The sequence below is a fragment of the Oxyura jamaicensis genome, chromosome 1 (genome assembly GCF_011077185.1).
Source record: "Oxyura jamaicensis isolate SHBP4307 breed ruddy duck chromosome 1, BPBGC_Ojam_1.0, whole genome shotgun sequence".
Taxonomy (NCBI): Eukaryota; Metazoa; Chordata; class Aves; order Anseriformes; family Anatidae; genus Oxyura; species Oxyura jamaicensis.
Window position 1 is genome coordinate 36,213,419 of NC_048893.1, and position 27,959 is coordinate 36,241,377.

At 37.9% G+C, this 27,959-nt stretch overlaps 1 protein-coding gene across 21 annotated transcripts in view; it reads right to left on the reverse strand.

Annotated features, from left to right (window-relative positions):
• The window catches only part of GRIP1 (glutamate receptor interacting protein 1), a 320,589-nt gene that overhangs the window by 15,422 nt on the left and 277,208 nt on the right, over window positions 1-27,959 (reverse strand). For 10 of the 21 annotated variants that reach the window (XM_035333155.1, XM_035333085.1, XM_035333127.1 and 7 more), the window contains 10 exons: window positions 26,345-26,500; window positions 21,124-21,310; window positions 20,168-20,313; window positions 18,419-18,499; window positions 10,479-10,548; window positions 10,091-10,236; window positions 5,637-5,814; window positions 4,425-4,564; window positions 4,060-4,248; window positions 436-592 (listed from right to left, as the gene is read on the reverse strand). In XM_035333155.1, the coding sequence (XP_035189046.1) occupies window positions 436-592; window positions 4,060-4,248; window positions 4,425-4,564; window positions 5,637-5,814; window positions 10,091-10,236; window positions 10,479-10,548; window positions 18,419-18,499; window positions 20,168-20,313; window positions 21,124-21,310; window positions 26,345-26,500 (1,450 nt within the window). Of the gene's footprint in view, window positions 1-435; window positions 593-4,059; window positions 4,249-4,424; window positions 4,565-5,636; window positions 5,815-10,090; window positions 10,237-10,478; window positions 10,549-18,418; window positions 18,500-20,167; window positions 20,314-21,123; window positions 21,311-26,344; window positions 26,501-27,174; window positions 27,331-27,959 lie in introns of all 21 variants that reach the window. The other 11 variants (XM_035333115.1, XM_035333245.1, XM_035333182.1 and 8 more) reach the window with 6 other exon arrangements.

Sequence of the window (27,959 nt, forward strand, 5' to 3'; positions counted from 1 at the left end):
AGAGCTCTAAAGCATTTCTGGAAGAAGGCTGTAATACCTGCTTCTTTGCCAAAACCAAATTGAAGAATTTTCATGGAAGACAAGGTTAACATGCTGGTTGTCTTTGTCTACTTCCTTTAGTAGAGTTATTTTTGTGAAGTGGAAAACAGAGCAGTTAATTTTTGAAGCTTACCCAGGGGAATGCCCTACTTTATTTATTTTTTTTTTAAAGTAATTCAAAATAAATATGCCTTGTTTTTGGCATCATAATCTTTAACAAATGTAATTCATCTTCTCTGATAAGTTTCATAAAATATAAATACTGTATCTTATATGTAAAGGAAGAGCTGCTACAGCTGACTTAGAAAAACGTAATTTCATTCTAGATGATGTGTCCAGTTTTGAGGCACTGCTGCAGCTGCAGATAAAAAAACAGAAACTTGTACAAGAACTTACCTGCTTGCTGTAGGTCGGTCCCACTCCTCATCACTCAGTACTGGGTCATGGAATGGGTGGTTTCGTGGTCTGCTTGGAGGGGACAAGCTGCCCCTCTGTTTAGGACTCCTCCATTCATAGGCATTGAAGTTGTATCCTGAAGCCTGATAGCTGGGACCTAAAAAGATGAATTATATACTTATGCTACTGTATATGTTTTAATGACAAAAAGTACATCTTCGAAGCTAGGTTTTCTAGACATTGAATGTGGACTTATAATTGCTTCCTCTCCTCTCGTATTCAGATATTTAGAAGAATAAATGACCTAAATTATGCCCCAAATTATCAGTGCGCTAGAGCTTCTTCTGTGAAAGCCAGTCAAAAGTAAAATCCTAAACATATCCAACACAGATTTCCTACTCTTTGTGTCTCAGATACTTCCTATGTTTTGAGCTGGACTTTTTCACAAGTTTATCAATTTCCAATTTGACTTCATGCATTGAATTATTCATATTAGTAAATAAGTAGTTATGAGTATTAGCCATGTGTTAACATGGACATGTGTAAAATATCCAAAAATAAACATAATCTATTACAGAAGAATTGCTTCAGACCTATTAAAAAGAGATTGCAAGAATGCATTAAAATAAACAAACAAACCTGAATTTTCAGATGACAAGACAAGACAGATTTTTCTGCCTCTTAGTACTTTTCTAATGTAAGCAATGTAATTAAAAGTTAGTGACATGTTAGAGTCAATTATGTACCCTGCTAATATGGATTATGGCTATCTAGATGCAAAAGCTGGTGTGGTGCAAAGGCTCCTGAGTGACCTTTACCTGGATTAAATGCCACAAGAGGAAGGAGGGTGACTGTCTCAGCACCACAGAGTCAAAGACTCATTAATACCGGTGCAGGACTGCTGTCATAGCCCAGCTCTCCTCTGCATGGTTGTGCTGCCTTACGTAAAGGCCAACACGTGAAATCTCTGTACTGTGGCCCTTTGTGCAGGGGGAGCTTGCTCTTAGCTGAGCTACTCCATTTTACCAGGGCTCTGAAGTCTCACGAGGGCCACACGTGCCTAGGACCAACAGACACCCGTGGAACTCTCATCTTGCAGAGAGAGGTTTCTCTATCAGCTATTTCGAAATGTTTCAAGACCGTGCAAGTGGCATCAGGTGGCTTTGACATCTGTGCTTTTTTATTTCCTGTGTGCTTGTATCATAAAAGCAACATTGGTATTAGCTCAATAGCTTTACCGAATTAACTGTAATTTGGATTCCAAGTAGGAACCCGACAAGACTCTGGCTTGTAAGTGATGTATCAGAAAGAACACACAGATTTACTTGTCACAACTTCGTGCTGATCTGGTATGCAAAATCCAGTAAGGTAGAGCTGCTGTATATATATCACATCTTGACATATTCCTCTTTTGGTCTTTTCTGATGTGCATAGTGGATTAGGAAATCAGTTTTGTTGATGACTAACAGATGCCACTACTGTCACCTTTCTAAAGAGGGCAATTCACTTCCATAAATCACTCTAGACTTGTCTCCCTCAAATCCCATGCAGCTTCAGAGTTGTGTGCTTTTCTCTAGCTAACTGGCAGACATTATCACACTCCCAAATTCTAGGAAGGGTTTTGGTTGTGAAAATTGGACTGTTCTGTGGGGAAGGCTCCAGATTACCAAGACAGATGCATCAGACAAAGGCACAAACCAGGGTGTTAATTCAAGGAGAGAAAGGATGGCTCACCAGCATTAAATTAGTAACTAATAGGATAAAGCATTATCTGGTGCTCCAGAAACATTCTCCAAAATCCTCAGTTTGCTTAGTCTGTGCTTATGCCAAGAAAGGTTTGGAAAGAAGCCAAACTCGGCTTGACAGGTCAAGACAGAATGAACTTTATTAGAAATGTGGGTCACATTAGTACCACACCAAAGGATAAGGCACAACTCTGATTACACTCAGGCTGTTTAAGAGAAGTGCTATGTACCCAGCCGAGACTGGGCTGATTTTCTTAGGGGAGCCAGAAAAACCACACCCGGGGGGGCCGGGTGAGATATTGATTTAGTTTTTGGCATAAAGTCCGAATGATCAGGATTTAGCAGAGGACTCTGGGCCTGTCTTTTACACAGTTGAATAATTTGCTCCAGAAATCATTAAATCAGTCAGAAAATGAGAACCATCATTCTGGCACTTTTCCAGAAATATTTCTCCCTAGGGCTTAGAAAAATCAGAAGAAAATCTAACCTGATTTATTTATTTTAATAAGCTGACTAAGACTGTTAAAAACAGAAAAGGAGGCAAATTCATCCCAACTCTAACTCTAGTGAAATACAAATTACACAGGGGGAGTTTAACTCATTACATTGAGTACTAAATAAAATGTTTATGTAACAGTAAGTTAGAAGTAAAATGCTGAAAACAGGAGTTTTAATGAAATGTGTTGAGACTATCCTGTTGAAAGGAAAGTCAATGACAAAATATATGCAGTAAGTCTAGGAAATATTTAAAAATTTAAAAACAGAAAAAATGGCCATTAGCAGTGACATCAGCGGCTTCTTGATCTCATGTAGCTCAGCAGGTTTCAAAGGAAACATTCTGCTTTACAAAAAAAAGCACCAGTGTTATCACTGAGCAGGCACATTGAAGAATAGCAATGAGAATAACCAGCACAGAACTTCAGTCTGGATGGGCAATCTACTGGGCAGTGCTCACACAACTCAGCTGTCCACCAGCCACGGACAGCATGCTACCAATCATGCTCACGGAAAGCCACAGAAAAATAGACAAATAGAGTTGCAAGAATGTATGAAACAGGGCATGTGAGAAAAAAAAAATATTTGAGGTAAGGATCTATCTGCTCAAATATCTGCAAGTTAGTGGGCACACCTGTATTACCGTGGAAATAGTCATCTTAAAGTCAGTTAAACAAAAGATGCTGTGTGGAAGTTATTTTACTTGTTACCTAGATTATTACAAGAAGACTGAATTCCTTACTGCCTAAATAAATCTGTCTAGTCTTCTACAAATTAAAATGGAATCATCTGAAAATCCTATCAAAACAGTAGTCAAACAGAAGCATAAAATTTAGTGTTAATGAAAAGCATGTCTTTAAACAGAATGATTGCTCTTGAGGGCTGAAAGTTAGGTGTTCATGCTGCAGGAATGAGGAAGAAGAAAGAGATCTACAAATTGTAAGTAATGCCTAATGTTCCCCCTTCAGCAGTTTATAATAAATCTGTTGTCCAGTAAAAATTACTGCACATGGGCACCAAATTCATGAACACCTTCAGAGTGTTCTGTGCCTTGCACTGATCTATATTAGCAAGATAAATTCATTTGGTTGTGGATGAGCTATGGACTTGGCCATTCAGATGTCAGAAAATCTAACAAAAGCCTGTTAATGTATTGATAAATGCTTCATAACACACCGCATTGTCATAAAAGAATGAATCTGAGGCCAGCCAAGCATAAGAAATCATGCTGCCTGGCAAGGTGTGTGGTCATAATGAGACACCAGCACATTATAAAGTACAAGATTTAAACTTGGTACAAATAAGATTCTCTTTAAGGCAAAGGAAATTCAACCTTGAAGTCAACAGTTTCTACTTCAAATGCTGACTTCATTCTTGAGAGTACCTTGACTTCCAAAGCTGGTATCAATACCAGAGCCATCCCACGACTCTACTGCGCTGTCAACACTTGGGACTGTAGTAGAATAGATGTCTGAGAGTTTGCCAGATTTCTGTGCAGCAGAGGTTTCATCTTCAGCATCGCTCAGTTCATTTATGTGACCCACAGGGACAGAAAATTTCTTGGGACTGGTAGCTGAATAGGATTACAAGAAAAGGGGTGGGGGTGGGAGGTGGTCATTGCTTTAGTGCAGTTCTAAGAGTATGCTTTTTACTAATGACATGACATTTTTCCACGGATGGCCTAAATGCTTGTTTATCTGTAAAAACACACTCATTACAGACCACTGGTGCTACTTTGGCCATACTCACCATCTGTCTGCTTCTTGATTTTCAAAGTGACAGTTTCTCCTGCCATCTGTAATAAATGAATGGCTTCACTCAAAGGTTTTCCTTTCAGGCTGCTACTATTTATTGCTAGGATTCTGTCTCCTATGTGAATTGCTCCAGTTCTACAGTAAGAGAGAGAAGTAAAACATTAGAAGAGCAGCACAAAAAGCAACAAAGATAGTTTGTCTGCATATTTGGAGGCATGAAAGTCTCATCTCTCTTTCTCCCATTCTGCTTTCATAGCTGCATTATAGAGTAATCCTATTGTTAGAAATGCTTAAAGCAAGTCACCTTTGTTGTAGTGACAATAGCAGAGCTGAGGCGTGGAGAGATGGATTTCTGTGTTACTGCAGTAGTTAATAACCTATGGATGATATTCATGGCAGCCCACCTGTTTAAGAATACTCTCAGACAGCTCGATAAATCCTGAAATTAATGTAATGTTTCTAGAAGTCTCACAACAGAACAGATAATGGCAGTGGGAGCAAGTAGCCAGCTATTTCACCAATGTAGTTTTCAGGATGGATTGTAGCATAAGAAGAAAATAAATTCTCTTTGTGTAAATGCACAATTTGTTCTGGCTGAGCACAGTTATCATGTTTTGTGTTCTGTAGGTTTGCCCTGAAACTACCAACAACGGGACTAGTTATAATGACTCTACCTTTTAAAAATGACAGCTGACAGAAAACATTAGCCTTTTCATTGTTCTCTACCCATCACTTACCAAGAGGAGCATTTCTACTCCTCAGATAATGGTAGCTATGGTGTATGTAAGTGCACATACAGATGCAGTGTGTATGGACTATGAGCAGAATATTTTCAGATAAAGTTAGACATGTGAAGAGCTTTTCTTACCTATTCTACTATACAAGGCTACTACTTTTAAAAGGCTGCTAAAATGATCCTGTGACTGAGCAGTTTTTTCAATTATATTTACAATAAGGACCACAATCCTTTGTGGTCCTTCTCTGACTTGTATAGTATGTGCAAGAACATCTATTAGGATATTCCTTGCGCTTGTGAACTTTGTAATAATCTCAAAATGTCAGCAAAAAGCTTATAAACTGAGATCTGAAGAATTAAAATAAAATAAAATAAACAGCTAAATCATGAAAATTAGCATGTTTAGGTCAATACAATAAATCTTTACCTTGACAAAAAGAATGCTTAAAAATAATTTGCTTTCCAATTTACCTTTCAGCTAATCCTCCTTTTGTAAGGCTGGAAATAATTATGGGATCAAAGGGCTCTTCAGTACCAGAGATTGTAATTCCAAGAGGCCCACCATAGCGCTTGAGCTCAACAGTATAAATAATTGCTCCAGAGCTCTCCTGTTCATCTGTAATAAATGCCAAGGGGATGCAATTGGTTTCTTATGAAAGAGGGAATGAAAAAAAATAACACATTCAGTCTAGTGACTGGTAATCAAACAACATTTTCAATGGATTATATTTCAGATACACCTCTAAATCATATTCTGCTGGATTATTTAGGAAAAAAAATCTCTTGAGCAATTTATTTTTATTGCCAGAACCTGATTACATTGAAGTCAATAAAAACAATTGCCCTCATTCTATTAGAACTGAATTTTACTCTGTTCAAAATCTTAATATCTTCTTTCCTATTAAAATGTGACTTCAGGCTTTTTTATTAGAGAAGAAACATGTTACTACGATTGTATAACTACCAGGACTCTTCTGTTCCTTGAACCAAATGGAGGTTATTTAAAACCAAACAGAATTTAAAAATTCTAGAAAGAAACTTCCTCAAAAAATTGTGGAAAGGTCGAAAGTCATCATAAGATGAGCAGCTGTCTTAGTAAGAGAACCTGAAATATATCCCATATTTTTAATAGCAAAATTTTAAGCTTTCAGAATTGAATCAAAAACAGCTTCTGAATTACCAACTAAATTGAACAATAACTCCATTAGACTTTTTTTTATTATTTACATAAGATATGCATTATTTTGAAATTTTAATCTCAACAAAGAACCATCACAAATGCTCCCTTGCCCATCTTATGCTATTGGTATTCAGCCAGGGTGTTTGGCCTGGCAGGCAACTTTTCCTAGATCTGTGGGCAATGACATTTTTAATAGCTCAGTGAGTGTAGATAATGTCTAGGATGTACATATTGTAACTAACCTGAGACAAGTCAGAAAATTCAAATGCTCCCATTTTTGTTCCTGTAGGTAGGAAAATTTAAGAGGAGAAAGAAACCTGCATCACTAGCAAAGGTTCAAAGAGTTGTTTTCTTCTAACGCTGCATGACTGAATGTGGTATGTCAGCAGAGCTGGAGAAACACTAATATCTTTGAAGTTATTTTGTCTTTTCCCAGTTTGAAGAAAATGTAGGTCTACTTTCCTCCCACACTCCTTCCCTCCCATTCTCCACTTGCTATTGACATAAAGGAAACAGTACACACAATATTCAAAGGAGAGAAGAATTAGCAGTACTTATTCAGCAAAAAATATTGGGATTTTCATGGATACTGTTGGCTTGGTATTCCTACCTGGGACATTATCAACAGAGTTTTGGCCCTCAGCACAGTTCACACCACCAGCACTTTATCTGACATGGTATTTCCAAAAGCACCCAGCACTCACAACCCTTCTGGGAGCACACGGTGGGCCAGCACGAGAGCCACTGCACAGCGGAAGAGTGGTAGCTCTTGCTTGCCTGTTGGAGCATTCATGGGACAATGACAAATCCCCCAGGACCTAAAGATAATGTTTACACAGGTGTGGCAATGATGAGACTTTAACAGAAAGATGGAAAGTATTCCACCGAGCTAATTGTAAATGCAACAGCCAGTATTTGCTAAGGGTTGACACAATGCTAATGTTTCTCTGTTATCAATGGTAAGCGAGTAAGAAGATATTAATTATGCAGCAGTCCTGCCACATGAGAGTTGGAAGTTTATAGATCTTCGTGAATGACTGGAAAGGAGACTGGCCCATTATGCTTTTTCTTCTGGATAGCCCTAGTTAAGAAAATTAATGGTAATATGCAACAAATGTCAAATTGCTACATAACTTTCTTCTCTTCTTTCCAGACAACACATATGCAAGCTATTCAAGAATACGGCCTATATGTGGCCTGAATACACAATGAAGACCAGTTTTGCTGTGAAAGCAAAGAACTCTGATATTCCGAAAAAGGGTAGCTGCCATTAGGCTAAACAGGAGACAAAATCCTCAGAAATGGAAGTTGGCAGGAAAGAAAAAAAAAAAAGAGAGAGAGAAATTGCTGAAAACAAACTTCTTCTGAAAACATACTTCTATCTGAGAAGGAAATGTAATCAAATTATAAATTTTTAGGGTCTCTTTTTTTTTTTTTTTTTTTTTTTGAGATTGCCCTTCTTTCTTTTATTGTAGTGGTGCATGTGGATAATTCTTTGAAATCGCATTTAAGGAAGTGTTGTTACATTGCCTCTGTGCTGCAGTGCTTCTGTTCCATCCACTAGTCTCTTGCTCTGTAGAGCAACATGGGATTGATGAAAAAAAAACTGCAAAAAAGAGCACGGTTTGGGGGAGTATGTAATGTGCTACCCTGCTGCTGAATTCACGTACATGGTTGGCTGTGAGGGACACAGCTTTGAGCTATGTAAAATCATCTGCTGAAGGGAGGAGTAGAGAGAGAGCAGAAGGAAAAACTGAAGAAGACAGAATAGGAGCTAGAAGCTACAAAGACACTGAAATGAATACCAGAAGAAAAAGTTTGATAGGTAAAGGGAGGATGAGAACCTAGGCAAGAAGAAAACCCTGCTCCCTGCTTTTCCCTCCTCAAAAACGAATGTCGTGGGAGGTCAACAAATATGAAAATCTTAATCTCATTCTGTGATTTAGAAATTGTTTTGGAGTGCTCCACCCCTACTCATCTATTAGCATCAGGCTTTTGTTTTATTAGGGAGTTTTTAATGTTTTTCTTTTGTTTGTTTGTTTGTTTGTTGTTTTCTGTTGAGTTTAAGAAGCACATTTACTCTCTTTGTGAGAAAAACAGGCTTTCATAAATAAATTATAATTAACTAGTGGAAATGAACTAAAATTGATTTTAATTGAGGTACACTTTTTGCTACACCTTTGCTACTGTTTTGCTACTTTTTTTTTTTTTTTAAATAATTTTTCTTTAGCATTTCAGGGGACACTGATACCTTTTAGTTTTCAAAGTACCTGAAAATCTGCTATACATGTTTTAAATTACACTTTTACACTTACTCAACTGTTATAAGAACCATTTGTACTGAGAATTTTGTCCAGCAGGTCTCTGAGTCGTTGTCCATCTACAGTCAAGTATTTTCAGCTACACCAATTATGTTTATGTAAGACTCTGTAGTTGTGTAAGAATCTTGATACAGATAATGCAACGGTTAAATAAGCAATCTGAATAAGTAAAGAAAACCATGAAGTAAGAATCACAGCCAGACTAAAATCTGTACCAGCTACCACAGTGTGCTACACCTAGGAGAGCAAAGATGTTATTTTACATGGATGGACACTGAAATCCATGTACAAACATGAAATCCCAAATCACAGTTTGCTCTTCATAAGGTAACGGGTTTGCTCAGTTTTCCAAAGCAACTGTCAGTCAGGTGTCCCTCTGAATGTGCAGCCAGTGAGGCCAGCCTCTCTCTAAGATGTACGAACCATGCTTAGCAAACACCGCCTCACCACCTGCAGGGGCCTAACCACAATATTCTGCCAAGCAGCAGCCATTCTCTTTGATGGATCAAAATTAACTTCTGAAAGCCAATTTGCACATGGTGCTAAGCTAATCCGCCTTTGTTTTATACTGATCATACTGAGAAAATACTGTTTGCTTTCAAAAGCCGTTAAAGGAAAAGAGCATTCTAGTGTGATTCTAAACATCACTTCAACAGTTACACTTGATTTGAAATAATAGTGCTTTTTTGTTGTGGGAGTGTACAGAGCTTAAGACAAATGAATCTACAGTATGTGCCTTTATGGGATGCCATAATATAAATCCCAACAGTAATGGTAGTTAAAATTGTCTCATATCCTTTGCCACTAAAGTGCGCAGCAGAACTCATTATCTCCAGGTAGAAATTTTGCCTTTATGGAATCCGTAATTGGGAAGATACAGGAATATTAATAGATGTAAATGTGAAAAATGATGGCAACTCCATTGGGCTGACTGTACACGGCTACTGCATTAGCTATCCAGCACAGCCAGTAAAGTACTACTTACCTTTAAGCAAGTGAACAATCATACTGAAGTCAAGCTTATGTGTTTATGGATAAAGCATGCACTCCCCCACTCTGCCGTAGAACTACATATCCATAGTGCTTTGCTATCCATGATTCCAATCTTAAAACCAGAGAAAATTTCAATATGCTGATTAGAGAAAGATCAACCTTGTATATTTACACCTGAAGGGAAATTGCCTCTCCAGAAAACTGAAGACCTTTTACAGCACAGCTCTTGCAGGTGACATACCACTGAGATAATTCAAAACTGTATCGAATATTTTTTGTTGTTGTTTCTAATCTTTTTGATTAGCGTTAGCAAAAATCATCAATGTTTGGCAAAACCATTTCACTAAAATTTAAATGTGAAAAAATAAACCTATATTCTAAAAAATCAAACTGAAAATACACAAGAATTGCAATAGGCTCATTGCTAATACCAGAATTATCTTCATCTTTGCGGATCTTTAACTTTACAAGGTCCTCACAGTGCTGAAGGATCTGAACAGCGTCTTCCATCGAGCAATTGTCAAGTCGAATGTTATCTATTGCAAGCAACTTGTCACCCAATTCCAGTGTCCCAGTTCTGTGAACAAGCAAGCAAGCTTACATGAAATGCTAGCGACATTAAGCAAAGTATTTCACACTGTATAATCATTAATACAGAAACAAGATGGATTTCTTTAACAGCTATTTATTTATACATTTTGCACGTAACCGCTGTGCACTAAATAAAAACAGAAGTCTCTTACAAGCTTCTTCTGCTTAACTTGAGTCTAGCTGGCCATATAGTGGAAACAGATTTTTACTGGGAGCTTTATGCCTTACCTGTGAGCAACACTTCCTTTCTTGATATCAGAAATAACCAGAGGGTCCCCTGGTTTTCTGCTGGATGGAGCTGTAATAAAGAATAGATGCAAGCATCTGTTTTAATTTCTGTATGTGCACATAGGCTGATTCTATCCATAAATCAGTATTTTCATACACACTATTTACTTACATAATATGTATAATGTAGAGGAAGGAGACAAATATATGAATACAAACAAACTGTAGCAGCATATTACTAAGACTGCAAGTGGTACTTCTCAAAAATTAGAAAACGCCAGAATTAAGGTGACCAGTGCAAATTAAATTTAACCTGAGATGTCTGAATTTTGGGTTAGGCCGGGACTCAACCACACAAAGCTTCAGTGATTCATCTTAAAATGCTGTGTAGCTACAACACACAAGGGAAGACTTCTGTTAGCAGAACCTTTCAGCACAACTACTGATGCTGACCTTTTGCCAGAATATTTCTGTCACTCATAAATCATGTTTTATTAGATCCCCAACCAACAGAACAGTTCTGGCTAAATTTCTAGAGTGGGCTATACCACATTTGTTACATCCACTACTGCCTCATTCAGTGCTTACGGTGGAGGTATGAAGATGGTGCTGACTGGATGAGAAAGGAGCTATCTCCTTGCTGATAAATCAGATGCTGTGGATGACTGCCACGCGTACCACTGGGCACAGTTATCACCTTTGCACTGACGTAGCTTATATCATATGGATGCTTGCTTCACTGTGACTCACAGATTCCTCTGAAGTAAACATATGGACCTTTTGATGAGTCACCTTGCTCCTCTACAACACTGCTCAGCTTTATGCATTGTGGACCTTTCCCCACTTTGGGCTGGGGATTGAACCACAGCAATTCCAGCAATGTTCAAATCACTAAACCGCCCACCGGACCTCTCCACGCCCACCTAACCCATCTCTTCTTAGAGACATTTGATATAACTTTCTATTTGCTCTTTGTCCATCATGATAAAAAGCGTGTTCTGCCCTACAATGAAAGTCATTGCAAGTTTTTAACATCTTGTGCAAAAGTATGTGATGAGTTTCCCTCGGCAAGTTCTGCAAGCCATTGACAATGCTGCTTAGCTTAGCCATTTTACTTGACTTTTGGTTGTATGGGAAGCAGTTAACTACTCAAGAAGGAGCAGACAGCTGTGACTGCTTCCAGAGGATTGCTTCTTGGCAAAGCTTCATTGACTGCATTGCTTTGGAGAATTCATGCACTTGCTGATAGAAGATGACCACGCTGAAGATCCAATAAGGCAAGCAGGGGGCTGAGAACTTGAGGATGACAAAAGGTGTTTTTCGGGGATGGTGTGTCGCCTGCTGTCTGCTGTTAGACAAAGTCCTCATGGCGAACACTGACTGACTCTTCGTACTGTCATTATAGAAGAGCATGCTGATATTAAAATATTGCTGTGTGGTATAAGGCTGTCACTTCTCCTAAAATTACTGATGGTTTCACACATCTAAGGCTCTTCAATTGCCCTTAGCCATTTCTGACTTGTGCCAGCTGAGGCCTCTGCATTCACACCCAGAAGGTACTTCCCCGCTAGGCTCCAATGCCTAACTGACAATCACCAAAGAAGGTACTAGTATCGGTGGAGGATCACCTACAAAACCATCGTGTCATGCACTACAACAACTCGTGCTTCTTCTCTTTGGTGGAAAAATGAGATCTTCTCCTATGGCAACCCCAAGACGTATTAATGACACTCCCAACACAATATTCCAGCAGCTCTTGTCAACCTTTTCTGTCCTGGCCAAGAAAGCTTTTGAACGTCCACAGGAACTGTTTAAGTTCTGCTGAGCAGCCATATTTCAAATGTAGTGTGTTGAAAGTACAGAATACGGAAGTATGAAGACTCAAGAACTTGTAGAAACTTGTCTAAACCAGCAGGCTTTCCAGAAGTGTATATGTTCCAATCTGAGAACAGAAATTAACTTTTTGCCAGATGCATAAATTTCATTGCTTGTTTCTCATACTTCACACCATGGGTCAGATGTATTTTATACGACAGTTCCATGATTGACTTGAATACTTTGGGTTTGTTTCACCATTTGGTGACTTGTTAATATTTTTAAATTATCACTTTGGTGAAATCTTTTTTTTTCCCCTTAGATGCTATGTTTTGACTTTTTGGGTTGACTCACAAATCCCTGAGGTCATATGCATTTACAATGCCTGCACATTAAAATTTGGGTATTGATATAGTTTTTATTAAACTGCTTTCACAAAAGTATCAGTACTAAACCAAACAGTCCTTCATCATTCCAAAGAAAGAAGAGAAAACAAATCAAAAAAGGGCAGAGACGAAACTCAAAATGCGAATCCACAGCATACACAGAGAAGCAAGGAGTAAGATATTGCACATGTAATTACCACACTTTCCAACTGAACAATTGTGAACCAGCATCATTTTATCAGTTACCCCATGTTATTAATTGCCTTCTGGATTAAAGTCTTTTTGCAGGTAGCAAATGCAGATCAGTGTGAAATGAATTCTCCTATGCTGACAAGCTCTTAATAAGCAGCTACACCACACTTTTTCGTTCTATGTTTTATTCTAGTTGTTCAGTGCTCATGACATACTACAAACTACGTTCTGCTGCAGAGATGAAATCATTGATTCCTTCCTGAACTTCTGTACTGCACGTCACCACAGTCTGACTGCTTCCCAAACACTAGCGAACAGACTCCATCCCCCACAAAAAGACTGAGTACTATGATCCTCAGTTTACAGATGAGGAAAGAAAACACAGGAACTTTTTGGTCAAAGTATGGCAATTTTCAGTGAGCAATTTGAGACACCCATGCCCTAATTTCTCACAACATCTTGTAGTATCTAACAGCTTCTATATCCAAAGCACAACTACTGGCATTTTCAGAAACAGCTGTAAACACACAATATTTTCGCAAGCGCGACCCCAGGATCTCAACTTTTCTCCAGAAAAATCAAGCAGACACCTGTGGAAAATGTCTTTTTTTTTTTTTTTTTTTTCTCTCTCTCCCCCCTCTATTTTTTCCTGTGAAATGACTAGCATCTCAGCACAACTCTGTCACAGGGAAAAGGCAAAAAACTAATTTATCTGGGGTAGAATTAAACTATCTTGACCATGAGATCACCACTTTTTGCTTTCTGCAATCTTCCACTTCATTCATTATGCAGCCTTCATCCCCTTTGCTACACAGCACTGTTATTTCTCCCCAGAGAGCAGAGAAGGAAGAGTCCCAGGGAGAAAGCAATATCTGACCATTTAATTAAAAAGATATCCTCATGAATTAACACAAGATGTTTGAAGTGACTCTGTATGCCCATTTTGGTTTCATTTCAGACTTATTTTTGATCAAAAAAAATAATTACAAGCAATATCAAACATTATCAAACCTACACTTGCAAAGACCACAAGCAGGCATAAAACCTTGAGATTTACAACACAGATCCAGGTGACAGAATCAAATGGGGAAGGGGCAGGGAGGGAGATGAGAAATTTGCTGCTACTAGAAAGTGCTGTAAATTAGGAATCCTGAGGTCTAGTCTTGGGAAGGGCTCCAGTCCCTTGTGCTTCCAGTCCATTTCCCACAGTTCTCTCTTTCCTTGCAATCTCAATTTTAGAGTCTGAGTGGCTTCATGCATACATGTGCACATCCTGCCCTGATGTTATTTTTCCCCCACCATAACAGCTCCTTGTCCTACCTGCTTCTTTCTCCTCACCTCATGGGCTCACCCATGTCCAGCCCTCTTGTGAAAGTCCCAGCACCTCGTACCCATTATCACACCTCAGTCTCTTTCCTTGTTTCCTGTCTTCCTGTTATGGCTATCCACTTGGTTTCTTTCCTCATCCAACAAAGCCTGAATCTTTTCTCCCTCCAATTCAGTTCTTAGTGTACATACTACTGAGTTCCTGTGGAGATCTTATACAGTCTGTATGATGAACTGCAAGTGGTGAAGAGTGCATAAAGTGGTAAATTTAGCATTGTAACTGAAACTTTGCTCTTCAGCAAGCTCCCTCTCTATAAGTGACTCTATGGTCCTACATCAGTTTTTATACAAAGCCAGCCTACTTATCCACAGTGACAGGAGAACAGAACAGAACAGAACAGTTTGGTTGGAAGGGCTCTACAAATATAATCAAGTCCAGCTGCCTTCAAGGCTAACTAAAAGTTAAAGCATACTATTGTGGGTATTGTCCAAATGTCTATTGACAACAGACAGGCATGGGGCATCAACCACCTCTCTAGGAAGCCTACTCCAGTGTTTGATCACCATGGCAGTAAAGAAGTCTTTCCTAATATCCAGTCTGAACCTACCCTGGTGCAGCTTTATGCAATTTCCTTGTGTACTAAATAAGACTTTTTTGTTTGTTTGTTTTCCCTAATAGTGACTATTAAATAGATGGAACAGGTTTCTAAAATTAGATTGAAGTAGTTCTTCCATTCTTTGAGTAGCCGTTCATTTTCAGCAGAGAAACCTGCTGGTTCTTCAGGCCCTGTCTTGAAAATGATTGCTTGTAACATTGCAAAGTGAAGTTGAGTGTGCTAGGTGAAATCCCAAAATATACAGGAACATGCTCTGGAAATCAATTGATATAGTCAATGCTAAATATCTATAGATATTTACAAGGTTTATTTCTGCTGAAATACAATAAAGCAGAATATAGTATAGTTTCTAGTCAAAATGACTTAGAAAAACTGATGATAATTTGGGTGAGATTCTGATATTTTTACCAGCTTTGCAGCTTCTTATTCCTTGAGTAGTCCCATTAGCTTCAGAGATTACTTATGAAACAAGGTGCTGCTTGTTACCAGTAAGGATATAAGGATCTTACTTAAGAAAGAAAAGAAAGAGGAAAAAAAAAAAAGAGCTGTTAACTAGAATTAACAGTCTGGACTATTAAGAAAATTTTCTTGGACATAATTAAATGTATTTAAAAAATATTAGTCTATGGAAAAGTAGCTAGCAGTAAAAAAAACATATCCTAAAAACATAAAAAAATCCATTTTCCATTACATGGTTTAAAATCAATATGACCGGCAAGTAAATTGAAACAGATATGAACGCTACTAGATCTACGAGAAAGCTATCCTTCTGTGGAATGGTTCTCTTATAAAAACACAACTATACATGCACACATACAACATGCTGTGTCATACTTTATTTGGCTGACCTAACTTTAAAAAACTGAGACATTCTAATTGCTCCAACTACGTAAGTGGGTGTGAAAATAATGGTAGCTGAAGCATGAAATACAGTCACTTGTCTTTTCACATTATTCAATAGGTTCTTCATTGATGTAGGTAGCTATTCATGGGAAAACTATTGATCTTATATATTACAGGGATAAGGGAAGGCCAAATGAGGATAAAAGTCCAGTACACATGTTAAAGCAGCATTGGGCAAGACCATTTTAGTGATGGTGACATAACTGATTTTCACTACCTAAAACTTAGCACCTCAGATTAACATTAACAATGTTAATGATGTTGATGAAACTTGTACCTGCCTTACTTCATAAGAGCATTTGCTATCAAAGGGTTTTTTGATTTGTTTTGGTTTTGATTTTTTCTTGTCTTAATAAATCAGAAACTAAGAGAAACTAAGTCTCTTCCCCTATTACTTTTCATGTTTCCCAAAGACTGTCTAGAATGTTGTGTGCCACCTCAGATATGCCTTCAATACCTGCCTGGCACACTAGGTGCTTATTAACAAAGAAAGTAATATGAAGAAAGAAAATAAATTCCTCTTCCAGGATATCTGCCTCCTAACAGCTAACTTAGAAAAATTCCTGGACTTAAAATTAAGCACACATTCAGGTGCCAACCTGAGGAGAGCCCTACATTTTCCTTCTGACAAAAAGTGCCTATCTTGTCTGTTTTATGTCATTTCCTGACTTTGGCAACCAAACACCAAACTACACATGGGATATGGAAAACAAAATAGGTGTTCTCTGAAATATTTTGATAGAGACAGCACTTTCTCACTCATTGTTAACTCCACAGCCTTGAAAAGAAAGATGATGAAGCGGCATCTAGCACTTAAACAGATCAAGTCCAGATGTGATCTCCAGCAGTATCCCTGTTTAAGCCTGGTCATAGCAACTGCCTTGAGTTTCCTTTGGTTATTCCATTTGGTTTTGAAAGAAATCATATAGCTTCCTGACAATATCAGTAAAAAATGACATACTAATATGTTAAAATACCATGACAAAAAATGGACAAAATGGATAGAAAACATCTATGTTCTGCAAATCACATGGCCTCATTTAGGAGTTAATTAGAACAGAGGAAAGTACTGAAAAACAAGTAAGAAATGAAGCAATTCAAGACCTTTACCAAGGAAATTTACAAATTTTCAGTTAATAGTATAAATGCTTTAAAATCAAATAAAGAGCTAATCTTAGACAAATTTCATATGCATTAAATCCTACCAGCAAGTGGGATTACTATATATAACAGATAATTAAATTTACATATTAAAGATACTGAAGTACACTCAGAAGAACAGAACTAAGACCAGTCAGGTGGTCCTCTGGTTATATAAAGCACTAATTTTATAAAGTACAAACTTTTGGAATTAAGTTCCAAGTAAGGAAGATGTGCCAAATTTGGAAGAGTGATGAATACTAAATCCCTGGAACATTAGTTTTCCATTCATTCTACTCCTACACTCAAACAGAAGTACAAGATGCCTTGAATTCCAAAAATCAATACACATCGTATTACTAGAAAGACAGTATTTCTACAATAGTCCTACCGATCCATGACTGATCCTGAGAATGACATTTATATAAAACAGCCTCTCCCCATTTTTTGTTTCCTCAATATTTTCATCTGCATAAATACATGTAGACCTATGATTTTTCTTCAAGCATCACATTTTAGGGAGTCCAACAGTTATGCATTCAAGTCTGTAACAGAAGAAACAGGCCTGCAACGTCTTTCATTTGTTCCTTAGATGTAACTCTGAGTACTGAGCTCCCTGCTGTATTTTTGATTGACTTTCTTCCATTGTGCTGGTAAAAGATTTGAGAATATAAGTCAAAGCACAATCTTTCCCCAAGATACATGAATAATTCTGAAGACAGACTATTAGCTTAGAAAGGCCACTACCATAAAAAAAAAAAAAAAATCCAGTGAGGCCAGATTCAGCACTGCCATTATGCACAATGAATACAAGTCTGTTAACTTTGATATGGATTGTTCCTCCATCCACCAAAAGTTGAACTTCGTATGCTGGACCTTACCTGATCAAAACCCAGTCCCAACAGAGCTTTTATTGACTGATCCCACAAGAAGAAATATTTCGATTTCAAACAAATACCACTTTTTTGAGAATTACACTAATGCACACCCTTATTACTTTCTTCAACCACCTCTGAAGTCCCTAGTGAAGGAAGATTTTGCAACATGACCTGCATATTTAGGACTGTCCACAAGTTGTACAGGCTGAGCATGTAGGTTCAGACTGCTTCCTGAAGCAGAACACAACCTATTGTATGTGGGTTCCCATGCCTGTGAGAACCCTTGAGGTCAGTGGGGTTCTGCTCAGGAGCCTGCAACAGACCATGACTGGCTTTGCTTGCAACTTCCTTAGCTATGAAAGTAGTTTCACATGTCCTTAATTCTAATTACCTTTTTGTTTGTTTGTTTTAATTAGCTTTAATTAGAGTTAAATATATGTTACACATGAAGGAATAGGTCAAGCTTTAGGCCTGGCAAACGTCTGGCATCTTTAACTGCTATGGGAGGATAGAAATCTGTCACAGGATAATATTTCATCAGGGAAAGAGCACTACTAATCACCCCATTCTAGAAATAGAAAAAAAGAGTTTACACCAAAATAAGCATAAGCCTACAGCTATAGGACCTACTATCTGCAGATTATCCCATCACCATGGTCTTAAAAATAAGCACTTCCACTTACAACTTATTGTGATGCCAAGTTCCACATTATGTTTCTTTGGTAGTTTTACATGAAATGTTCCACTGCTTGGTATAACAGATTCTACAAAAAAAAAATAAATTAAAATATTAGATAATTTATATGACACAGCAATTCTAAGTTCATGGAACTACACATGTAAGCTGATGAAATCACATCATCATCACAAGTCAGGTGTGAAACACGGGTGCTGAAGTGAAGGAAGTGGGACATATGAAGTATGATTTATATCTCTATAGGTAATTTCACAGTAACTCATTTTTTTTTAAGGTTTAACTGAATTTATGGTGATTGCACAGACCAGCAGCCAGCTGAGGCTGCATGTTTTTAGCTGGTATGCAATTTCTGTGAGCACACATGAAAATGTTAGCATTGGCAGATAGGTTTTAATTAAAAGGACGGGAGATCAAGTCTTAAGAATTTCAGGCTTCTGTTGCTGTACGTCTAATACATTTTAAACTATTTGCTAAGGCAACTGTCATGGACTTTACACCCACTGGGAAGAAATGAGATCAAAACTGCACTCATGAAGAGGCATCTAGAGCTGACTGAGACAAAAAAACACACGGCACTGCATTGAATTCTGACTTTTCACACAACTGCTACCAAAAGTTTGTGTGCTGGCTTGAAGAAGAGCTAATTAAAATTCCAGCTATGTAAATACATAAACATACATGTGGCAGGAGAGTCCAATAATGAGTATAAGTCTGTTGTTATGGAGCAAATGGAAGAACACAAGTTCAGGGTCCAAAACACAAACTTTATTGTCCTTGTGATTTGAGGCATATTTAAATGTGAATTTTCCATTATTTTGTTTTCATAATTTTTAATATTCCATTTCCTATTTATATAGATGCACAAATTGTATTTCTCCATTTTTCTACAGTATACTAGATATGTACGTATTAAAATATCACAAAGAATTATACTAAGAACATTACCCTGCTTTTGACATCATATCATTATTTATAATACAATTAACAATAATTATACAACTATAACGATACTATACTATACTAGGAAAATACAGCACATCCAACACTGTCATGACTTCAAGGAGCTACTGTCAGATAAGCACATAAGTCTTAAAAGTTTTTACCGTTTATATAGTGGGGTAATGCACATACATGAAGTGTATGTGTTCATTTTACACAATTTTTGATCATATAGGTGTATTCTGTATGCTTAAACACATCACGGAAGAAAGGAAATATATTAGTAATGATAAAGGTTCACCAACAACATTAACAATGGCTTTTCTGATTTTTACTAGTTCAATTTCTATTTTTTCTAATTATTATTATTATTTTTTTTTGATTTAAGATAGTGCTGAGTTAAACTCTCCAGACTTTTCAGCTTACCCATTGTTTTCTAATACTTTTTTGTCTAGTAACACATTTCATAGCTGGCCTGTAGAGGATTTGTCTTGACTCATCAGGGTATTTCTATCTCAGGGCAGAAATTTGTCTGGAAATAACTCAGAGGAAAGACTGTCACCAGATCTTTCTAAGGACTTTTCTATTGTCATTTCTATTTGTGTTCTGAAGCACGCTGCAGGGCTATGTGGAATGAGAAAGCTGCACAAAAAGACCCATGTTTCAAGCAGGTCACATGAAAACTGGATGGTGTATTTGCGAATAAAGTCACCGCCTTTGATACCCAACACTTGCAATATCCTTAGGATTTATTCCTTTGATTTTCTTGCAAGACAGAGTAACATTACGTTCATACCTGCAACATCAAATTCAATTTCCAAGGTGACCTTGTTGGTGATAGAGGAGTCTCTGAGCAGTTGATTGGCCTCATCAAATGTGCTGTCTTCTGTTGGGATACCATTTATTGCCACTATTCTGTCTCCTATTTGCAGGACCCCACACCTTGGCACACAATGATACAAAAGAATAATCAGGAATGCATGTTACCACAACAAGTAATATCAATTATAAAAGACACACTCAGCCTAACCTTAAAGGAGAAGCAGCAGAGCAGCTCCAAAGGCACCTGAGGACTACCCAGGTTGCTGCTGCCCCTTTGCACCCCAACACTATCAACATTCCCAGCACGGGTCGTGCTCTCTAGGTGTGTCAGGACCCAGGAAGAGGGGCACAGCCTTCATGCCTCCACTCCACCCATGGAGATCACCTCTAACCCCAGGCCACAGGTGCTGCAGCTCTGCAGTGGCATTTAGTAGCTGCCTGTGCAACACCTGCTGCTCTGTATGAATTCATGCCATTACTAAAAACATAAAAATGTGTAACAATGCAATTGTAATGTTGAAATGAAAGAAATAGTAAACCAGCCCCTCCCAGTCAAGATTCTGATATTTTTCCAGATTTTGTTCTTTACCAAAACTTTCAAGAATGGGATATGTTTTCCCCCATGGCATGCTGAATTATTACTGTTTTGACTTCAGCAATGCTTTTGATTTTTTTATTTTTTATTTTGTTTTGGTTTTGAATGAATAGTCTCCTGCTGGAGAACTCTGGATGGTAAAAGCATTGATGCTTGTCGTTCTTCTTATAGCTGATCAAGCACATGAAGTACCATTGTCAAAACAGTTTGTTACTTGACACGTTTCCATTGAGCAAGGCCCTGCAGTTTAGCACAAATCGAAAACAATAAGCCCGAACTACCCCAGGAAGTGCTTAACAAAATGTACGTAACAGTCATCTGGAAGAACCTCTCACCTTTCCGCCGGACTGTCAGACTCAATATAGGAAATGAGAGGTGGAGAAGACAAGGTCTCGGTAGCAAACACACTACCCTGGAGCTGTATCCCAAACCCTACTATGGGGTCAGCTGTCAGCACTACTTCCGTGGTTTCTGTGTGGACGACCTGCCCCGCCAAACCAACAGTGCTAGAGGCTAAAGACACTATAAAACAGAGCAGACCAGGAGTAAAGACATTCATTCATACACGGACAGCAGAAATTTCATTGCTCTTTGAGAAAATTGATCTGTACAATAAACCTAGTCAACAAAACAGCCCTTTTAAATTCAGTTTAGGCTGAAGTTTATAAATGATGCATAAAGAGTTATGACATATAAGAGAATAGAAAATATCTGGTTATAGGTTATAACACAGAAAGATAGTTCGTGTATTGAGCAAAATACATTTGTTTAATACCCCCACCCCCAAAACCTCCGAACATCCCTGAATTCTGTTTGCATTAAGTTTGAGGCATGGATGAGCAGAGTTTTCACAGTAGCTACGGGATTTGGAAGCACAACCCCAGCTATTATTCAGGCTGATTCCCAGGAGCACTTTTGAACATCTCAGTGCAATGCACTGTTGTTAGCTACAAAGCACACGCTCCAGGCTTGCTTGCAAGAAATAGGGATGCCTTTTTCTTGTTTCAACTTGCACATATTTACTACACGTCAGCAATATGTCTGGCTAACTAGGTAATGTAAGTTGAACTAGCATCTCTGTTTTAGCAATCAGCATCTCTAAAGAGATTGTGAGAAAAAAAGTTCTATGGGGTCTGGTGAACTGGTCAAAGGAACTGGCGAACCATTTTCTGAAAAACCCTGGCAGCTTCTTCTGCATTTCCAATATTCCTCTGCTCCTGACCTGCTCCCTCTCTATTCTCATTCTGAGTAGGATGCGTTACAGAACAAATCAGAGTAAAAACAACATTGAGATTCAATGCAATTATCTATGAAACAAACCTTTTTTTTTTTTTTGACCTTTTCCTAAAAGTAATTTGAATCATTGCTTGAACTCACCCAGTGGCAGACTACTGTCTTTCATTACATCATACATAGAAAATTAGATTTTTTTCAATATCTGCTCAGATCAGTAAAGTAATGGTGCAGTATTGTAACGATAATCCTCTAGCAATGAAGATTTTGAATGTTTTCATGTGTAAACCTATGCTATTACCTCAGCACCTCTAAAGTCACTCAAGACCCATTTCTTCCTGCATTAGCTACCAAGAATTACATTAGAAGTCATGGTTTATCTGAGGGGTAGTTTAATTTTTTTTTTTTCTTTTTTAAGGTATAGAAAAAAAAAGGTCATTTCTTTTACATTATAGATAATACCAGTACAGCTGTACAAAGATGTCAGAGATTCTATAAATATTTCCCTTTCTTTGAGGCTACAGGCACTAGACTTGCTCTGAAATAGTATCAAGTGTGATTAATGTGGCACCAGTCAGCAATGATGACTCCAAAAATTGCAGAAGTTTCATTTGCTGAAACTCATGAGTTTCTGTTTTCTCCCAGAAAATCTACTTTCAGTAATACATTTGACTCTGAAACCAATTCTCTTTTCCTTACTAAATTACTTTGAATTCTCATGTCTTATTTTCATTTTCCTTTGTAAGAATACTGTTATTTGTTTTGTTCAATAGCATCCTTCTTACTGGTTCCTTTGTCTGTACTGAGTAATATATGCTCATACCCAAATATAAATATTAATACTAATAAGCTATTCTCAGAAGTGGCCATCAGGTTTAGCATTTACTGCATGTAGAAAACAGGTTTCTCCAGCCCTCAGTACTGTAACAGCTAAAATATAACTAATCTAACTAAGCTGAATCTTTGTTTCCTGTCACTTATGTGTCCATTCCTCGTCTGCCATAGGCTTCTTACTCTTTTTCTAATACCCTATCAAGAATCTAAAGGTCTCATAACATTTATTTAAACTTTTATGACAGTTAACGTTTAAATTCATATTGTGAAATTGTTAATATTTATGGGATTTAAAACTCTCCCTGACAAATACTTTGATGATGCGGACACTTGTAAGTCCATTAAGACACTTTGAGCCATTAGGACCATTAGGAACTCCTCCTACTCCCAAAGAAAAAGAAACAAAAATGGGACCAAAAGGAGCAGAGATGAAAATACTCTTCCAAATGATGTAACAAAAGCTATCTGTAAAATGTCACATGACTTCACACTTGTTGGAATTTATAATTCAACGACAGTGGCAAGAAACACTGCCTATTTTTTTTGGCTGCTTAATGCACTTAAAGCTTTAGACACCACGAAGCAGCCTTTGCAAGGATTCTCATTGTTTTAAAAAGGACGCATCAATGGGTAAATGGCTCCAGTGAACCCTGTTTGCTACTGCTACGGGATACATCCTAGCTCCCTTTTTTTCTTTGCTTCCAATTCTTAGTGACAATCATGGGGGCTGGTTTACTATATGCTATGCATTAAGTAAATCATAATCTTGAATTTGAAGGTTATGTACTAGTTACTTTTATTCCTGCAGCTGTAAGAGAAGCAGAACAAGATGTCATCAAAGCTAAGTAAGTATATAGGGTCTCTCTGAACCTGGGAAAACCCAAAATGTTTGCTTCTCCTCCTGCTAGCATCAAACTTGGATGTGCTGAGAAAACTTCTACACAGCCTGAATAACTATCATGTAAGTTGGTATAAAATTATGCCTGAATTTCAAGTACTGTTATGAACCTATTACAAAACACTTTGGGATTTAAACTTTAACCAAATAAAAAAAAACTAAGAATTTTCAAATGAGTATCATAATTAAAAAAAAAATGTAGAGGAAGAATAAAGATGGAAAACAAGTGGCACAAATAAAGCACGTGACAGCAGAGCATGCTTTCAATTTTTACAGCCACGTCTGGAAAGATCTGCATAATTAATGCAATAATTGCAAACTCCTGGCCATAAAAGTGTTGTAGCACTGTATACCATTATGCTTCATTATCATAAATTTTGGAATGATCACATTAATGTAGGCAAGTTTTGCTAAATAATTGGCAATGCAAACTTTATAGCACCCTTGGTCAATACATCCTTTTATTGCCAAATGATATCCCAAAAGATTTATTAAGTTACATTAAAAAAAACAAACCCTCAGAGGATTTTTTAAAAAAAGGATCACTGAAATTAAGAGAACTTGCTATTCCTTTTCTATGAAAAGGACAGCAGTCAGTGCTACCTGGTTCTCACGAGTCTCCCACAGAGGGAGAGGGCAACGTTTTCCAAGTCTTGTTGATGGGTGGTGGAAGGGTACAGGACCAGTCTTTCTCTATCATGGTCATTTGTAGCACATTCAGTCCAGTGTGGTTCTTTTAAATTGGCTGTTATTGCAGTCACAAGTACAGGTAGAAGTCTAGCAATAGCAGGAAGGAACTCTGCGTGTGCTGAAAAGCAAGCTCACAGAAAGGGCAAGCAAGCCTGGGTGGCCTGTTAGTTCCTCTAAAGCTAGCTCTGATTCAGGGCTGCTGATGGAGTTACTGCTCGTAGCAAAAACAGACTCTGCCCACCCCATCCCACCCAGAGTGACGGGGCCAGTTCCACATATTTTGTAATGCTGTATATCCAGACCTCGCAATAAGGCAAATGCAGAATAAACTACCCCACAGTAAAGCCTCATCCTAGTATCTCCTAGCCAGAGATTTGTTTGATCATAGCAGACTCTCATCCCCAGGGCCTTCTGACTTCAGGAATCTCTGAGGTGGGCTGCATTTTTGACTGTCCCACTGATATCTAATGTTACTGGCCTTGCTTTGAGACTTTGCAGGAAAACACATTGCAGGGTAAGGCCTCCTTGAGTGAAAAATATCTGAAAAATCCAACAACGTAAGTAACAGCTGTCTCCAAGATCCACAATGGTATTAAAATTGCTTTCAGGGTTATCAGTTCTTTGTTGTATGGAACTGCTACAATACAGCAGAGGTTAAGAACTGTAATTTGCATCCAGCATTATATTGCTATTCAAAACAATTAGTATCAGTGTAAAATTATTACCGTTTCTCATGTGCACGTGAGGACACATAAGAGCTGGATCCCTACTGATACCATAGCACGGATGGGCACACTATCTCCCCATGACCCCAAAGAATGCATTAGAAGCTAATGTTTCATGAGTAGTGATAAATGGCTGATCAGATTAAAAATTAAAAAAAAATGCACTTACAGGCAAAATTATGTTAAAATATTTGCTTTATAAAAGAAATAAGAATAAGCAAGCAACAAAAAACACTCTGCAAGAAAGCAAGACCTCAGTTCCTCTCTCAAATGTTTCCTCTCAACTCCATAGTGATTGGGCTTGGTTGGAGGCTGCTGATGCCCAGATTTTGCTATAACCATGGGAAATCTTGAATATGGGGCAGCAGCTCATTTTTCCAGACTGAACTTGTGAGCATTATTAACTGTAGCAGATTTTTGCATTTTGCACTTCTGTGCTCTGAAAGAACTGAGCTGATGATGGCCCAGAGGATCACAGGTTGACTGACAAGCCAAAAGGAGAGATGGGCCTTACGTGGAGTCTAGGAAACAGTGCACTGATACAGCCGTACTTTTATCAGACCAATGAATACTTCACAAGATACCAAGTGGAACAGACTGAAATATATCCAGCCTGGCTTGGGAAATTACTGGCTCATGGGAAATTCATACTGTGAATCCCAGAGAGTGGCCAGAAACAAGGCTATTTAGTGCTCATTGTTATTTGTCACTCTTTCTCACAAAAACGATTGTACAGGCTGTGGTGTAGGTGTTAACATCAAAACTACCTATAAAGTATAACGGCAAGCTCTTCTCTTTCTGTAATGGGATAGCTGAGCTTACCAGCAATCTGTGTTTGACTATTCAGCTATGAATTTTATTCCCCAATGAAAATGGGAGGATTTGGAAAAGGAATTTGAAAATCACTTCAGTAATGGTATGACAAACCAATGCAGGATTGTCTGAAGAAAATACTGCTTTATATATTTCAGATGAGAGAGTTCAGCCATATGGCCTCTGCTTATCTCCTTTTAGCATTGGATAAATATTCTTATGCTGCTGTTTCCCCACATCTAACAGAAATGCCAATTGTTCTCTCTTCTGCCTAGCATAAGGTACTTTGTACCTTTTTTACTGTATCTTTCCCCTCCTCCACCCATTCATTGCACATTTTGAGCAATTGCTGTTACCACCTACAGGAGCTTTTGAAGTCCTTCTTTTTCATCCTCCGCCTCATCATTGTCCCACGCGGGCTGGTGGAGTAGAGGCTGCGAGGTAAGGTCCCCATGTTCAGGGAACTCAGGCTGTATGCACTCATGGAGGTAGGAGAGAAGGATGAAGACACCAAAGCTGCTGTAAGAAATCAAACACTTGGCAAACAGCACTCAGTGCAGCACATGCCTATAACTCATCAATGAACCAAACAATGTGTATGATGCACAGGAATGGTTTGTGCATTTCGGATAACAAAAGCATTAAACCTCATAGGTGACCCTGGACAGAAGTACAGCCAGCATGTGTTAGCTCCCAGCAGGGAGCTAACAAAGATATTGTAGAAACAAAAATTACATTCATAATACACATCTCATTTTAGGAGAAGTATGTTCAATTAAAATTTTCAACACATATTCATGAATCAATGCAGACCAATATATCTATTTACACTGATTTTAGAAATGCCTTTTTGTAGTAGGTAATTTCTGACAAAAGATTGTAGGCTATGCTTTGCATTCAAAGACTGTATTTTATATATACTACACAAATCTAATGGTCTACTCATATGGCAAAAAAACAGGTTCATCCAGAGATTTCAAGCCTTTTCCTGTCTACAAAGGGTGCCTTGTTACAAGAAGGAAAAGGCATAATATGTCAGAAATAACCTTGGCATGGCTATGAAAAAGTGTAGCATCCATAAAACTGAAAAGGTTTTAGTGCCTGAAATGAGAAAACTATGCGTGAAAGAAGAGGGAAGGGAAGAAGAGGAAGAAGGAGAGAATATGTCAGCAGGAAAAAGCATGGAACATTACGAAGACTTTTTTGAGGAGACGTTTTCTGGAATTTCAAGGCTGGCATCCTGCAATGGTCAGGGTGGTACGTGTTATAATGGTGGTAGGTGAGGAGGTTGCTGTGGCTGTTGGCACACGAATCCCAGGTAAGTTGACTGTTGCTTCTTTGAACCTTCACTGCCCACATGAAGGGATGACAGAAAATCAGAAAACAAAAGGACCAGAGAAGAGGGAAAGGTAACTGAATTGCATAAACAAACAAACAAACAAAAAGTCCTCAAATTAGAACAAACTGAAAATAAAATAAATGAAATAATAAATAATCTGGTCTTCTCTTCTTACTAGGGGGTGTGAACTTGGGAACAAAAATGATATTTCTTATCAGAATAAATGCTTCTGATTGTTTATTTTATTGTATTCATGTTTTAAAAGATTAGTACTGAATCGATTTGTAATTTCTTTTTGGCTTTAGAAGCTCAGACTGCAAACTTTTTAAGAAAATACTAAGAAGGTATCATATATGACCATTAACTGAAGATTAGTTAAAGTTTCTGCTTGCATTCATCGACATTAAGAAATAAAATCAGATACTATATATCATGGTGTCTACAATGGTGATGTTTACATGCTGGTCATTTCAATTTACTGCATTGACATTTTAATTTTGACAGCATATATTGTTGGCATTTTGATATTCTGTGCCACAAATTACTTCCTGGGCCAGCAGCACAACAATTCTATCCTGAAGCCTGATTAATAAGGAAAGCAAAAATCTAGGGCTCTTATTATTTGATGTGCAGTTTTTA